General features: G+C 46.5%; 2 protein-coding genes across 6 annotated transcripts in view; one reads left to right on the top strand and one right to left on the bottom strand.

The window, feature by feature from the left end:
* Golm1 (golgi membrane protein 1) overlaps positions 1-9,334 on the top strand; it is a 38,471-nt gene extending 29,137 nt beyond the window's left edge. The window contains exons 7-10 of one of the 2 annotated variants that reach the window (XM_005355306.3): positions 1,011-1,152; positions 2,526-2,756; positions 4,075-4,182; positions 6,703-9,334. In XM_005355306.3, coding sequence (XP_005355363.1) covers positions 1,011-1,152; positions 2,526-2,756; positions 4,075-4,182; positions 6,703-6,812 — 591 coding nt within the window. In that variant the 3' untranslated portion in view covers positions 6,813-9,334. Of the gene's footprint in view, positions 1-1,010; positions 1,153-2,525; positions 2,757-4,074; positions 4,183-4,777; positions 5,160-6,702 lie in introns of those variants that run through there. The other variant, XM_026782942.1, reaches the window with a different exon arrangement.
* The window catches only part of Naa35 (N(alpha)-acetyltransferase 35, NatC auxiliary subunit), a 48,977-nt gene continuing 40,148 nt past the window's right edge, over positions 7,724-16,552 (bottom strand). For 2 of the 4 annotated variants that reach the window (XM_005355305.3, XM_026782940.1), the window contains exons 18-23: positions 15,436-15,572; positions 14,852-14,919; positions 13,846-13,986; positions 13,379-13,501; positions 10,674-10,754; positions 9,673-9,732 (exon numbers count right to left, since the gene is read on the bottom strand). In XM_005355305.3, the coding sequence (XP_005355362.1) occupies positions 9,673-9,732; positions 10,674-10,754; positions 13,379-13,501; positions 13,846-13,986; positions 14,852-14,919; positions 15,436-15,572 (610 nt within the window). Of the gene's footprint in view, positions 7,761-9,374; positions 9,733-10,673; positions 10,755-13,378; positions 13,502-13,845; positions 13,987-14,851; positions 14,920-15,435; positions 15,573-16,552 lie in introns of those variants that run through there. The other 2 variants (XM_026782941.1, XM_026782939.1) reach the window with 2 other exon arrangements.

Below are 16,552 nucleotides of genomic sequence, written 5' to 3'. Positions count from 1 at the left end.
ATTGTCTCTACTTGTCTCACAGTCTTTGGGATTTTGTTTCATATTTTCAGACTATATTCTGTTTTTCATTTTCAGTAGGTTTCTATTTTATCTCCAAACTTGGGAAACTGTCCCTTGGCCGTAGCTAGTATACATATGAGCCCGCCAAAAAAAAAACAGCTTCAATCACATGACAACATTTTTATTTCATTATTCCTTTTCTTCCCTTCCCGTTTCTATCTCCACCTCGTTGTCTACTTTATTTGCTGGGGTTCTCTGTATGTGGCCACGTTTGCTCTAAATCCATGGCCGGGTAACTCAGGTATCACTGTGTCTGTTTCCAGTGTTTCCTGTCTCCAGATTGGTCTTTGCTTTACAGAAACTACTGTAAATAGGTTGTCTACCACCTGCTGTAAGATGATGGAGCGGAGACATACATTCTTTAGGGCTAGATATAGGAATGAGCCTGTGTTTTGGATTATGTCCTGCTTCTCGGTATCCCCAACAAGTGTCAGAAAGGGACTGACGTTGGACAGTCCCCTTCCCTCAGCTCATTTAGTGTCTGAGAGTAACTAAAGGGAATGGGCAGCTTCTTGATCATCTGGGAGTGCTAAATTTCCACGTATCTGTGACGTTCTCGAGTTCCATGCCATAAGATGGGAGAATCTGTTCTGTGTGAGTCAGTCATGTCAGGCCCACATGCCCTGCCCAGGGCATGTTCTAGTGCTGGGCTGAGTGTTCTGTGTGAGTCAGTAATGTCAGGCAGACAGGGTGAGCATGTCCTCGTGGCGGGCTGAGCGCTATAGATATTTGGTCAGGTAATTTGGTGTATTGGGATGGTTACGTTTCCCCTTATGTCCTCCATTGTTGGGTGTGTTTTCTGGAGGACCTGGACTTAGCCACAGTCTACTGTTCTATGCCGTGTGACAGGGTAGACGGTGGTGTTTGAGTTTAGGGGTTTTGACTTGCTGGTGGATGCAATGAGGATCCTGTGACCTACTTTCACAGCCCTATGCTTATTTCAATTCCAGCCCCTCCAGCCTCAACCCAAGCTTCAGGAAGTCGTCCCGGCAAAGGATCAGCTGCCACAAGGGGAAGGGGTGGTGCCCAGGAATCAGTCCCAGATACCAGTCCCCTCAGAGGTGCGGGATTTGAAACCACACGAGCAGAATGGTAAGCATGTCCTCCAAATGCAAGCAGCAGTGCATGGTTTGGGAGGGTGGTGTGGACACTGGGGGCAGAGTGTGCCTTGAGGCAGCCGAGAATGGGCAGTATAGCAAGCTGGAGGTACTTTCTCTTGGGTCCTTGGATGGGGGACGCAGGCTTCCACACTGTGTACTAACACTTCGTCCTTGTAAGCCGAGTGTTGAGTTCCTTGGCAGCTATGTACAGGTACAGACAGCACTGTAATTCAGGGTACTGGAGAATTGTGGGACTTAGGGACAGACACTGAGTCCTCATGGCTGGTGTGCTTGGCCCCCCAGGGCTTGTCCTAAACAAATGACCATAAGAACCTAGCCCTCATGGCGTACCTGAATCCATGTTATTTTCTGATTTTTGTTTATTAGTTGGGTTTTGTTTTGTTTTTGTTTAGAGATAGATCTCTATTTATGTAGATCTGGCTGACCTGAAACTCGCTATATAGACCAAGTTGGTCTCGAACTCATAGAAATCCACTTGCCTCTGTTGAGTGCTAGGATTAGAGGTGTGGGCCATCATGCCCTGAACTTTTAGCTCTTTAATCAGAAGATGAGGAAGGACAGAAGCCCGTGGTCAGGAGCGGGGGTCAGAGGACGAGCTCCTAGCCAGCTCCTCTGAAGTTTGAGGCTCGCCCTGGAGCCATTTTTTCTGGGGACACTCTAGGAATGAAGCTGTGACACTCTGTTTTTCTGAGATAAGTTCTTGTGCAGCCCAGGCTGGGCTCAGACGTGGATCTCACCGTGCATCCATGCCTGGAACTGACTTTGCTGCCTTCCCCTCCCAAGTCCTGGGATGACGGGTGTGCTGCATGCATTCTTTGTAGTTAACGTTACCATTTTTTCCTTCTGTTTTGTCTGAGGCAGAGAATCCCAGGCTGGCCCCACACTGACTGTGTAGCCCAACATTCCTAATGCTGTATATAGTTCACGTTGTGATGACCCCAACCATAAAGTATTTTCATAATTGTAATTTTGTGGCTGTTATGAATCGTAATGAAAATAGTTTTGGAGACAGAGGTTTGCTAAAGCGGCTGCAACCCGCAAGGCCGAGAACTGCTAATATAGCCAAACCTGGTTTTCGATGGCCGGACCTTCCTGCCCTTGCCTCCAGAGTGACAGGATGATAGGTGTCAGCTCCACGCACAGAAAGGCTAGGCACAGTGGTACCTAGCACTTGCTCTCAAGTTTCTCAGGGTCAGGAGGATCTTTGAGTTCAAGGTCACCCTGGTGTACAAAGTTTTCAGACAGCCAGGGCTACATGGAGAAACCCTGTCTCAAAACAACAACAAAAACAAAAACCAAAACCGAGGGTGCTCTTGCAATCATATCTAACTATGTTCTGTGCAGAGGAAAGCAACAAGATTCTGATTGTCAGTGAGGAGCATGGCCTGGGACCACCGAAGGCGTCAGTCCAAAACCAGGCCCCCATGAATGACACACCTGTAGGAGCTGGGAAAGCTCAGCAGATCGCACAAGGGCCAGCTGCTCTGTTGGCTAAGCCTGAGGATTCTCAGTACCCTGAGCGGTACCAGCTTGTCGTCCAAGATGGGCAGGAGAAGCAGCATGCTGCTGAGGAAGGTGGGTGGCCCTGAGGTTCCTAGACTTCTTGCCAGGCACTCGGCTCTCTCCATTTTCTCAGCAATGGACACGTCTTGAATGTCACCAACTGGCCTTCATGGCTTGTTTACACTTTTTTGTGTTTATTTGATGTCCATTATCGAGAGGAAAACCGGGCAGGTAGGCCACCTGTCTATCTCTACCTGCCTATGGCTTATGTACAGATAGTGCCTGGTACGTGACTGAAGGGAAGGATGAGGGATCCCTGCATCTGAGGAGCCGTGACAGCTGTATCCCACCTTTCTTCCATCCTTAAAGAGTGGAATCTTCCTTCAGCCAAGTATCTTGGGTGTATTCTGCTGGCTTAAAGGTGTGGAAACTTCCCATTCCTTGGCACCAGCTGCACTCATGACGACACCTGTGCTCCTGAGTGGAGCAAATGCCAGACCTGAGGGATGTGTCTAAGTCTGTCCGTCTTTCCTTCAGAACAACGTTCCTCTGTTCTGCTTAAGGGTGAACTTTGTCAACCTGCTGCTGAGTGTCACTCCCAGAGCCCGGCCCCATAACTACAGTCAGGAGGTGCCCATGAGAGGAGGGAGGGACCCCACTCTGCTGCCACTCAGCTGAGCTACAGGACTTGAAGTGGAACAGCTAAAGGCAGACACGTGTGACCAGGCCTGTGTGGTGCAGCGGCTTCCACGTGCAGCAGTAACGACCTCATTTGGAGGATACACGGATCGAGAATTGCTCTTGCTGCTTCTACATGAGAGAATAGAAGCAGAGTAGGGATTTTCTAGGCATTCCTTTTGAGGAAGGTCTGCTGTGCCTCCCCATGTACACACCGCAGAGGCCAGGGAGACTCCTGTTGTCTCATTCTGTGCTTTTTTTCAGGGCAGAGCATTGTCGTGGACAGTCAGTCCAATCCTGTACGTGGAGGCCCACGGTATTCACGTGTACCCTTTCTCGGAGTCATTCTGAGAAGCCACTGTCATTTCCCATCATTAACCCATTATTTCCTGAAACAGGGGTTGCTTTTCCTTAATCTTGTTGATTGCCTTTCTCAAAAAGACATGTGGTTTCTCAGTTTCCTGATGGAATCATGGCTTCTTACCTAGGATTTTGCTTGTTTGTTTTGTGTTAGGAATGGAGCCCAAAGCCTTTGTGCACTAGGGTTTCCGTCACCAGGGCTGAATTTTATGGACTCAGTGTTGAAGGGCATGTTTTCCAGTAGTCTCCACGGTTTTTGTACTGGGAAGAAGCTCACGAGTCGGGCAGTTTTCTGAGGTACAGGTTTGGTATCCCAGTGATGTCAAGAGTGACATGTGTGCTGGTTTTACAGAGAAGAACCAGCAGCAGTTGAGAGATGACTACGACGCAGACGAAAACGAAGCCGAGTCTGAGAGAGACAAGCAGGCCGTCCTCGTGGGGAACGACGGCGATAGAAACGGTAGGAAGTGTGTGATAGTGGTCACCTTCCGTCCTTTTCTTCCTTTTCCTCAACTGTTGAAGTAGTGGTCATTCAGGGGGACTCTTTGTCCTTTTGGTTTTTCAAGACAGGGTTTCTCTGTGTAACAGCCTTGTCGGTCCTGGAACTAGCTCTTAGAGACCAGGCTGGCCTAACGCTCACAGAGACTCCCTTGCCTCTGCCTCCTGAGTGCTGGGATTAAAGGCGTGCGCCACCCCATCTGGAGAGGCTGTTTTCTTTAGAAGTCCTGGCTAGTGAGGTAGTGGGCCAGGGTGAGAACAGAGATGCCCCAGATATCAGAGGACTTTCCCAGGGCACCCCAGAGTCATCCACACCTGGTTTGGGCCCAATCATTAGATTCTGTTGACTGCCTCTTAACCAGGGTTCCGCTGTGGCTAGCCTTCTAGAGAAGCTGATGAAATGCGTCTTTGACAAGGCTCTTGTCCCTTCTGACTCCTTGAGCGTCATCAGCAGCACTCTGCTCTGCCCTACAAGGTTCACGCAGCTCACGTGATTTGCAGATTTTGTGCCATCCACTCTTTATCCCAGTTCTCTGTAGTTTCCTGCTTCCTTGCAGTTGATGATGCTGCAGCCCTGAGCTCTAGTTTCCGTGAACCCGAGTCTCGGGGCATGTGACGGAGGAAGTGCTCTTCCAGGGGACACGCGGGCGCCGTGTCCTTCTGCTGACATAAAGGACTGTGGATTGCAAAGATGTGGCATCCCATGGCTGACACCGTCTTGCTCCTACTTGCTCTGCAAATTTATTCCTGCTGACCTTTAAACCAGGAACAGGGGCTCTGGGTTTCAGTTTTGTGCTTGATTCCCCACCTCGGAACCTGAGGTATTTTTCGGAATTGTTTTGGCCTTTTAATTACACGAGTATAGGCACACGTGTGCCACTGTGCATGTCTAGAGGTCAAAGGACAACCTGTGAGCCAGTTCTCTTCTTCCATCATGTGTGATCTGGAGATCAGATTTGTTTCAGGCTTCATTCACACCTTTAGAAGCGGAGGGAGAAGTCCGGGCCATCAGAAATCCTTTGGCCAGCTTGCGTCTTAATTATTACCTGGTTATTACCTCACCTCTGGACTCAACGCCTTCTCTTATTATCACATGAGTAATTCTTGATGTTTGATGGATTTTTCAAAAACCTCAGGACTGGAGAGATGGTTCAGTAGTTAAAGACCCAAGTTCAACTCCCAATATCCACATAAGGTGGCTCATAACCATCTTAACTCCAGTTCCAGGGGATCTTCCTCTGGCTTCCATGGACCCTGTATTTATATGTATCTATCTACACAGACAGGTAACTACAAATAAAATCCTTTCTAAATCTTAAACAGTAGCAAAAGGGTTCCCATGTGCCTTCTCTCGACATTCCCCAAATGTTATCACCTTAAGTAGCCACAATCCAACCGTCCACAAGACGTGTTGATATAGTACACTAACATAGCGAATGTCTGTCCAACTGATGTCCTCTTGTCTAGACACACACACGCCCCACACCTACTATCCTGCCTGCCCTGTGTCTGTAACTTATTTATCACTGTTTTGTTTTTCAAGACAACGGTTATTGTGTATAGCCCTGGGTGTATGGAATTCACTCTGTAAACCAGGCTGGCCTCAAACTCGGAGACTGCTTGCCTCTGCCTCCCAAGCGAGTGCTGGGATTAGTGTTGTGCCACCAGGCCCAACTCACTCAGATACTCCTGTTTCAAGTGTACTGGCCTAATCTGGGAGACGGAGTCCTTCGATGTGGATGTCTGATTTAGCATCTTAGAATTCTGCATTTATCCAGCAAGTCACTTGCAGAGGTTCTACAGAGAAGCCTGTTTGATTATATCACATACTGTATAATTTGAGGCACAGGGATAAATAACACATTAGCGGGAAGAATGACAAACAAATACAAGACGTCCCATCTTTCTTTTGTGTACATTTGACTGAATTGTGTCCTCTGGTTTTAGCGTTAACACCCCTGCAGCTGACTATCCTGCTAGACATCTGGCTTTGCGGTGAAAAGCTGCGGTCTTAGTCCTGTGGGTCACTCTGATCTGTGCAGTGCTGTCAGCGGAGTGAGAGCAAAGCAAAAAGGATAAAACGGACAGCTTAACACCTTGCTTGTCCCGGGGCCTCTGTAGTCTCAACACTGCAGGGATTAAACATGACAGTAACGGTGGCTTAAGTCTTGTGACCTATTTGTGCACTTGTGATAAAATATAGTCAATACCCAGGGTGGACACCTGGACGGAAGCTGCAGGCAGGTGGCTCTGGGAAGGGTGTATGTCCTTCTCCAAAGAGTGGCGATCATAGCACACGCTGACTTTGTTTTGTGGCGTACTGTACACACGGTTTCTTTTGATGGGAACCCAATTCTAAGCTGCAGTGGTGCTGTAGAAAGTGGATTCTCTTTATAAAAATCCTAGGAACGGACACGAAGTGAGACCTGACCAGGCTGTTTCCCCAAAGTGTTAATATTGGAATATTGCTTCCTGTATTCAGATTTTAATGATGAAGATCAGAAGAGAGGCCCCGTAAATGTACCCGATGGGAGTGAAAAGCAGAGGCCCGTCCCAAATCAAGCAGGAGTCCACAGTCCTCAGGAGGCCTGAACAGAGATCAGCAAAGGCTCCAGCGACTGAGTATGAACCTGAAATGTACAAAGTAAATGCACATGGACAGAAGATGATTCCGGGGTTTAATCAGTACATTGTAGCAAAGACAGTTTGGGGACCTTCAAAGTGTCTACAGAGGATGTCAAAATTGGTCAAGCTTTCTTAATAGGTATTTCTTGAGCAAGTCAGGCAACACCAAAAAGAGAAATGAGGTTGTCCTGTAGGGGTGGTGTCTGCAGGACCGAGCAGCAGCAGCAGGCCAGCTGCTGGTGAAAGGCTGCGCCCCTTCCTGTGCGCTGCTTGCCAGTTTGTGTTCATTGGACCCGAGTGGCTCATCTCTCCTGCACATACTTGATTCCACCACCGATGGCCTAGAGCTTACTGTCAGCATAAACACCACTAGTTGGTGTAGAAAAGTCTCAGTACAATGTTGTTCTGTGCAGAAGTAAATTTAAAGACAGCCACTACATCAGGCTAAGCTTTGGACTCAGAAGACCGAGGCAGGAAGATTGCTACAGGCTTGGGCCAGCCCTAGCTACATAGTGAATTTCAAGTCAGATTGAGCAAGAAAGTAAGACCGTCTTAAAATGCCAATTGTGGGGGAGGATTTTTTCTTTTCTTTTTTTTTTTAAAGACTACTGGTTCAGATAACCTTTGCTATTCATTTGATGTACAGAACACTATTAACTTAGTCAATGTGAGCACCGATGGTCTCTACCTTGTTTTTTGTTTGAGTGGGCAAAGGGAAGTCTCTGGTAAGCCATTGCCCCTCACTGGGAAAGGCAGTGGTGGACTGGACTCTGGACAGAAGCTGCAGGGGCAGGCAGAGCAGACAGGATGTACAGCACTGTAAGGGCAGAGGCCCAGAGGTGCACAGTTGTGTTGCTATGGCAGTCCAGGAAGAAGGGCTGGCTGCTGGGGATACCCAGCTTATAGCTGGGACACCTACAAAGGCAAGAGAAACACAGCAGTAGTTTTTCTGTAGTTATGTATTGTTTGAAAACCCCACCAGGTTCATGTAGTTCCCTGATGATAATGGTGTTAGGCCTGACTAGGTGGTCCTTGATTCTGATCACTGGGTTCTAACCAACTGTAACTTGACAGCAGTCACCCTGAGAAGAGAACTCCTGCTTTTCGGTGCTCTCTGAAGAGTCAGACACTCCACAGGGTCTGAGGTTGTCTGGTGTTTGTTGGTCTGACTCAAGTGGATAGTGCTGTTTAATTGGGAAGCACCACCACTAGAGCCACTGGAAAACCTCTAGTGCCTTTGGGGCTGGCTGAAAAATTCCTGCAGTGTTAAGTGGATGCCCAGGTGGTCCAGTCTTCCTGTCAAGCCATTCCGCTCTTTAAAAACATATCCGATCACCCGTGGCATTTGTGGGTTGTGTCTCCTTGCCCAAACAACCAGATCTGGTGCTCACCCCACCCGATCTGACATACAGCCCATGTGTTTAGATGCCTGCAAGGTCCTCAGACACGCTGTTAGCACACGACATTCTACTCCAAGGCTCCGCGTTCAAGGGGCCCATTTCCTGCCTTAGCTTTGGTTCTGGTTTAGAGTGTAGACAGTGCTGATATAGTATGCTGATTTTCTTTCAACAAGTAAAACAGGTGAGGAGACTAGTCTGGTCTCCGAGCTCTAAAATTGCAGGCTGCCTAATGTCTGTGCTTGACACTTGAGCCAGACCATCTCAGTACTGACGAGGAAGTCAACAACAGCCTTACCGCCACCTTTGCTAGCACTGCAAGTTCACTCAGGCATGTTTCCAAGTATTTCTAGGAAATGTTTTGATAAAAAGGAAGGTGTCATGGGGTTGGGGCACAGCTCCCTGAGAGCATCTGCCTAGTATGTACGAGGCCCTGGTTGCATCCTCAGTACCACCATAAAGTGTCAAATTAGAACTAGGACACTGAACTCTCAGGACCATTCTTACCATAAGCCAAACGAACTGTCGATGGTCTTAGGCCAACCCACACAAGCAGGCTAAACTTCAGAGTAGCTCACTGTGCTAAAACCACTGCTCCTACAGAGGACAAAAGGGAAGCCCTACAGGCTTAGACAGTAGTCATGTAACATACACCAGCGCAGAGAGATGGGGCCTCTGGCTGGTGGACTGAGAACAGGACCTGCATCTCACTACAGTTGGAGGGCTCAGCTGGGACAAAGACGTGTACCGCATTCAAACAGACCTAGGCTCAGCAGTGTGCACATCTCGCCCGCTGCCGCCAGCAGCAGACACTGCAGCGGGATGTGGTTTCTTAAACTGTATGATTGTAGCTCCTTGCGAATCTGTGTCCCCCCTCAAAATCCCTTTCAAATTTCAACAGAATCTAAATGCTTAATAAACTCATGTTTTGAAACTTTTATCAGTTTTTGGGGGCTATTTGGTGTTTAAGACAGCAGCTCACGTAGCCCAGGCTGGCCTCAAACACAGTACGCAGCTGAGGGTCAGTGAAGCCTGATCCTGCTGCCTCTGCCTAAGTGCTGGGATGTAAGGCTTACGGCACCACAGCCAGCTTGGATGACCTGCACACACTGGATGCTCAGACAGCAGTTAGTGTACTTTTTGTCAAGAAATTTATTAACTTTACAAACACTATTTCACTCACTCATTCATTAAAAAAGTTTTACAATTAAGTCTGTAATAAAACCACGTAACGTTCACCAATGCATTCCAGCCCAGTTCCACCCATGGAGTATAAGAAACCACTTTAAAACAGCAGTTTTCATTCCCATTAGGTAAGGGTGTTAAACTGAAAATATTCCTTATAACAGGCTGTCATCCAAGAAATCCATTTTCCGTTACTGTGTGGTAGAATAATGTCTAGCACAGATATAGTCTGTCTCTGCAGTCTCTCACACCAGTTTCACAACAGGAAAGTACTTGTGAACAGAGAAATCAAATTCAGGAGGAACCTATGAAGAAAGCCAGAAAGCCAATGAATACATCCGTGAGTGTTCAGGCAGCGGACAGTGAATACTTTGCACGTCACGTGTTTCAGAAATGAGGCAGTAGAAAAGAGACTGGCCTAATGGCAGCAGTCAAACAGGTTGAGAAATGAGGGAGCTGCTTCTCTTTCATGAAGGGCATGAGAAAAACATCCGGGCCATCTGTTTCTTATCTTTGGAGAAAGTTAAAGGAAGATGGACGTCCCTTCGAGACTAGGCACCCAGATCACGCTGACAGCACAGCTCAACTGCAGGGTAACAAGCGAGGACAAAGCCACACACGACAGGCACATGCCACAAAGTTGCCCCAGAAGCTGGCCATATTAATACCGTATGTTATCAGTGTTTAAAGACAGTCTTGGGGCTGGGGAAATGGCTCAGTTGGTTCCTAGCACCTGTTAAAAAGCCGGACATGAGAGCACACACCTAAAATTCTAGTGCTGGGGAGGTGGAGGCAGCTGCACCTTGGGGCTTGCTAGCTAGTCAGGTTAGCTATTGCTGGGCTCCAGGTTCAGTGATCCCTGTTTCAAAAACTAACAAAGACGGAGTGAACATGTATCCACGTGGAGTGGGTACATACCCTGAAGTGGGGGTAGGGGGTGGGGTGGGATTTGGATCTTTCCTTCTGCAGCATAGGTTCCAGTTACTACACTAAGGTCAGCCTGGATGGCAATTTTGCCAGCCTCTATTTCTAAGCTCTTGATACTCCGGCCCATACTTTAACTGCCTGAAGTTAGCCAATGATTTATATGAGAGCCAGAGAAAAAAGAGCATGAGTTTTAAATCTTAAAATGTGTCAAAGAAAAATGGTGAGCTTTACTTCTCAGCACCTGAGCCCCACCTCTTCTCGGATGACTGACATAATGTGTGACCTTTGCTATAACAGCACACAGGGGATGTGCACTCACCTTTGACTCTTTTTTGTGCCCTCCTGCTAAAAGCTTCATGACCACAAAGTTGGGCTTGGCAACCTTGAGGATCCTACTGACCTGAAACAAGAGGAGCCATCAGCAGTGCAGGGTCGCGAGGTGCTGGTGCTGTGCTGCATGCACTCGCACACTGCACTTCTCTGAACACACCTCCAGTCTCCAGTCACTGCAGACCCCGCAGAGACCGCAGTTGTGTTCAGAACATGCAGAAATACCGCAGATTCACCATGGACCCCAAAGACCTCTCTTTCATCCTCAAAGAAATGAAGGTGAAGATTCTCACCCCATGAAAACTGCTGAGGACCGAGTTAATGGACAGTCTCCCACTGCACATTCAACGGTGGATGCACAGACACCGACCAGCATAACCTAGCTCTGCACTTGTAGCACATGGCGGTATTTATAGCTTAGAAACAATGCTGACAAGGAACAAGTGTTCCTGGAGCAATAACTTTTATTTCTGACAACTACTAGTCCACACAGTTTCACTGAAACACATGAATCACAACAGTGATGCTAGATTCCTCCCACTTCTGCATTATTGACCCCTGGAAGTACCAAAGGGCAGGATGGGTTCTTCAATCCCACAACAGATATCCACCCGCCTCGAGAAAGCGCTTCATTTCCACATCTCCTGGAGAAGGTGTAAGTTCAGAGCTGTAATCTCAGCACCTGAATAAGAGGTCTGCCGGGGTCTGAGGTCAGCCCAGGTAGTTCCAGGCCTGAACTACAGGATGAGACCTTGTCTCAAAAAATAAATTGATAATAATTTGACATGTCCAAAACTATACAGGTCTGCAGCAATCTTGCCACCATTTAAACCAATGAGTTCAGTTGCCCAGGCCCTTTCAAGTCCTCCCTGATTCTCCCATACTCCACGTCTAACCCATGAGTTCTCCCAGAAGACTGTACATCCAGGGAGAAGGCTGACCACACCTCTCCTACGTTGTGACTCTCACCTCTGCGGCCCGAGTTCACTGTCAGCAGAGCATCAGAGCGCTCCTCGATCACAGGCAGACCTGGCTGTCCTTTGCTCACGCTCCAGTACTTGCTTCTCCTAACCTCACCACAGGATCCCTGGCTGCGGCTCAAACACTTCAGGTACACTGTTCTGCACTGTTCTGCACCTGGGTCCTCCGTCTAGAAGAGTCCATCCCTGACATGTGACTTGCTTCCCCTTCTAAAATGTACTAAATTGGGTTATTTAAAATGCTTAAAGCATCTCAGTGGTAGAAGTATTTGTACCGAGTGCTCAACACCCTGGGTTTAACACCAAGCAGTAGGAAAGCAGGGTTCCCTCTCTGCCTGTGACGGCAGCTCAGAGTTCTCTGTACAGTACACACCACAACCCCTCCCCTCACCCATCAAAACTGTTCTCTGCTGGGAATATATACTTGACAAATCTTTGAATAAAACAATGAAATTCCCACTAAATGAAATGTCTTCCATTATTGAACCTCCCTAAACTTTTTGTAATTACCATTTTTATTAGCTGGAGTATATACATTTTTTGTTTTTGAGATAGGGTCTCACTATGTAGCCATAGCTGGCCTTGAACTCAGAGAGATCCTTCTGCCTCTGCCATTACACCCAACTAAAATACAATTTTTTTTTTTTTGGATTTTTCGAGACAGGGTTTCTCCGTAGCTTTTGGTTCCTGTCCTGGAACTAGCTCTTGTAGACCAGGCTGGCCTCGAACTCACAGAGATCCGCCTGCCTCTGTCCCCCGAGTGCTGGGATTAAAGGCGTGCGCCACCACCGCCTGGCTAAAATACAATTTTTACATCTCCTTCCTGCTTTCTTCTCCAAGGCATTCAATGTTTCTCAGAGGCTAAGGCAGAACAGAAGTGACTTGTTCACATAATACAGCCCTCTCTGCCAATTTTCAATAAAATGGTAGTGTATCACTCACACTGTTAGATCCTTGTTAGCTTAATCTCCTTGGCCCCATGAGTGGCTGGACTGCAGTTATACTATTTGCAATTAATTAAAACCTGCTCTGTGATTACTCACCTATACTCATCACTCTTTCTGTATATCACATGTATCTGAAAGGTGATTTCCCCTTGTGAATTTATTTGCAGTGCCAGGGGCAGACCGCAGGCCTCGTATGACAGGTAAGCACACTCCATCCCTGAGCCCAGCACTGGTTGTTTCTGATAGATAATGCGGAATCACCTGCACTGAGTTGCATCAAGGGCTCCCCCCGTGACCAACACATGTCAAGAGTAATTCCTGTGCTAACAGAGTATATATGGATCTCAGTTACGTTGGAGACAGTACAAACTATGAGATCATTAAATGTCTAAACCATGTTTGATTTCAAAGTTTATTCTGGTATATCAGTCTTTTTTAATGCAATAGCTTTTACTTCAAATGGTCAAGTATGGTAAAATGTTCTCTAGTAACTGGCTATGTGATTTTCCATATTTAAGACTTATAATGAAAGTTGGGCATGGTAGATCATGACCTAGTCATCCTAACACTAGAGAGGCAGAGGCAAGAGGATTACCGGGAATTCAGAGACCAGCCTGGACTAGAGTGAGACCCTATGGGGTGCAGTGAAGACTTACAATGGTCAAGTTGACAAACTTACCTGAAATTCGCTATAGTTAGCGTCCACCTAGTGGCAGGATGTGCTTCCTGTCAAGTGTCCCCTGGAAGTGCAGCGAACCCACTCTTACCTCCCGGTCTGGGTTGGGGATGTTTTCAAGGATCATCTTCGCTTGCTGAAAGTGCTTACTAGCTGCCATATACAGCTCCGGAGACTGAGGAGGAGGGCTGTATTTATTGAGGTCAGACATTTCCTAAACAGAAGGGAGACTATCATAATATACTTACTATAAACCCTTTAAAGTTATTACTAGTCGACTCCCCAGCCATCCAGATGCTAAAGCAATTGCTTAGCACATCTCAGACTGAACCCACGTGATATGCAGATCTTAACCTGCACACACCTTATCTCAATTACCCTAATGATGTAAACATAAACTGCTCAAGTGATCAACACATCCAAACACTTTCTACACCATCAAGACTGTTACTTTAGCACTTGTCCACTGGCCCAGCAAGGTGGGTTGGTTGCAAACACGACCTCTCAAGCAAGGCGTCCAGCGGAATGGCTTGCTGTGCCCCCCCACAGCAGGCTCACCTTGAACTGCAGGTAGTGCACTGGGGGTGGGGTCATCACGCTGTTGAATGGAGCAAACCTGTGCTCATACCGAACCTGTTCACTATCAAGCTCAAACTTGGGCTTGCGCACTTTGCCATCCATGTCAAATGCTACCATTGTCTAAGGAGAAGGGAATGATAAAACATAAAAAAGAAGTCTATGTGAAAGGTGAACATGTACAGGAGACAGGAAAAAAGTCGCAACTTAAATACTTAAAATGTCATCTCAGAAATCAGAAAAAGGAAGAGTAAAACAGACTTCTCATCCATTTTCAATTTATATGCCATGCTTTATATAAAAAATTTCCAGCCTCTGTTTACCAAATACCAAGTAATCAGCCCTGAAATCATATACATACAGGTAACGTTATATGGACTGGGGAGACTGTAATTATTTAGGTATATGTATACACACACACACACACACACACACACATCCCCTCCCACCCCACTTCCCCGACACCACTCTTCCACATCTCATGCTTCTCTAGTTGCCTTGAAACTTGAAGTAAAATGTTGAAGGAACAAGTCCCTTATGATCAATCACACAGACCAGTGTCTTTTCCAGGTCCCCTCTTGGTTTTGGGAACCTCAGGTGAGTCACCCCAGATCTTTCTGAACTGCCAGTCCAATCTAAGAATTAATGTCCACAGCCTTGTAAAACTCTGCTATTGCGTACAGCAGCCAAGCTGGAGTCTCCCCCTCCACACTACACTGCAGGAGCGCTATCTGGTGTGAGTACACAGCTAGAGTGGAGTGAGGGAGCCTCACAGATGGAAACAATGGGGGTGGGAGAGCCGGACGGTGGGGGCACCAGCTTTAATCCCAGCACTTATGAGAAAGGCAGGCGGATTTCTGTGAGTTCAAGGCCAGCCTGGTTTACAGAATGAGTTCCAGGACAGCCAGGGCTACACAGAGAAACCCTGTCTTGAGAAAGAAAAAGGAATGAGTGCAAAACATCAAGAGGTCTTGATTTCACCACTTACTTTGAACATCCCAGCACACATGTTCTGATAGGCCTGGCTCATTGTGATCTCTCGGCTCAATGGGCGAACTGTAATCAGAAACAAAAAATCTTCTGGACTCTTTCCCCTCTCCTAAATTACTGTAGAAGAAAAACTAAATAAGAAATACCCACTTATTTACTGAATGTAAACTTCACTTTGCTTCTCTAAATTTTACTTATAAATAAATCTTCTCTAAATTAAATCTATAAATAATACAACTGTGCTCTCTTACTAGCTAACACTATAGAATTTTGGCAAGACATAATGGTAGTCCCTAACCCCATCTGCTTCCTGGGGTTCTTAACTCTGTGATTACCTGTCCACACCAACACAGCAGCACAACTCAGGGTGGAGCCCTGCCTGCTCTCATCTGTTCTGTTGGTACAACCTGTGTGCTGCCTCCTGCTCTAAGGCTTCTGGTGTACGAACTGACACTGGCACTCAGCCTCCTCTCGTCTGTGCACGGTGGTGAAGAGGACGGCAGACACCTGCAATCCCAACACAGGGCAGACTGGCTAACAGTGAGGCCTTCGCTGAATAAGGAATGAGGCCATCTACTGCACCTTTCTTTTTCTTCTTTGTTTTTTTGCTGCTACGGCCTTTCTGCTGCTCTTCCATTATCCTCTCCTCCGCCATCTGAGAGCCATCAGCACGGCTCAGGGTTGACATCAGCCATGCATAAAGGAATTCAGAGAGGTACCTTAAGGGTCACAAAGTATCAGTTAATGGCAGATATCTAAATGAGACAGCCTTACCAATACATTATTAATAATAATGAAAAGGTTTATTATTTCATACTGATGAGAGGAACTGAAGCGACAGCCTCAGAGACTAACACAAGCACATATTCCAATACGCCTTCAGCCCCATGTAGACAACTTTTGAAATGCTTTAAAGTTTGTAAAACACAGGGTTTTTTTGGGGGGAGGGGGAGGGTTTGATAGGTGTAGATCTTACAAGTGAGCATTGAAAGTGATCTCTTCCTTTCCATGTTTTACAACTTTTCAAAAAGATTTCTGGATAATTATCTACATACATGCAAGTTAGAATACCCTTATTTTTTCATTATCAGGACACAATTCACTCCAGCATATTAATTAAATACTTGCTTTGCAAAGCAAATGAAAAAAATTAACTCAGAAAGTGTCAAATTATTGGCACTAATTAAAACTCACTCTAGAACTTTTAAAAACATCTATGTTTATTCACCTTGAATTTATTCAATAAACAAATGTAAAGCAGGATATCCTACGAAAACATTGTTCGAGTTTAACCTAACAAGGCATCTAAGTCAGAAAAGCAGTTCAAATCTAGGAGACTGCATACTGTTTTCCAGTATAACCAGCAACATGAAAAACTAAGGACTCATATAAATGAATAAAAACCAAAGATCAGGAAAATGTTTATGGTCTCATATATTTTAGGATGCCTATTCCCAAAACTGCACTGAAAGATGCAAGCCAGGCTGCAATTTATTTTTTAAATATTTATTATGTATACAATATTCTGTCTGTGTGTCTGCCGACCAGAAGAGGGCCCCAGACGTCACTACAGATGGTTGTGAGCCACCATGTGGTTGCTGGGAATTGAACTCGGGACCTTTGGAAGAGCAGGCAATGCTCTTAACCACTGAGCCATCTCTCCAGCCCCAGGCTCCAATATTAAAGCACATATAAAACA

Source organism: Microtus ochrogaster, chromosome 16 (genome assembly GCF_000317375.1).
Source record: "Microtus ochrogaster isolate Prairie Vole_2 chromosome 16, MicOch1.0, whole genome shotgun sequence".
Classification (NCBI taxonomy): Eukaryota; Metazoa; Chordata; class Mammalia; order Rodentia; family Cricetidae; genus Microtus; species Microtus ochrogaster.
The sequence above is the reverse complement of the archived record's forward strand: the minus strand, read 5'-3'. Positions and strand labels throughout refer to the sequence as shown.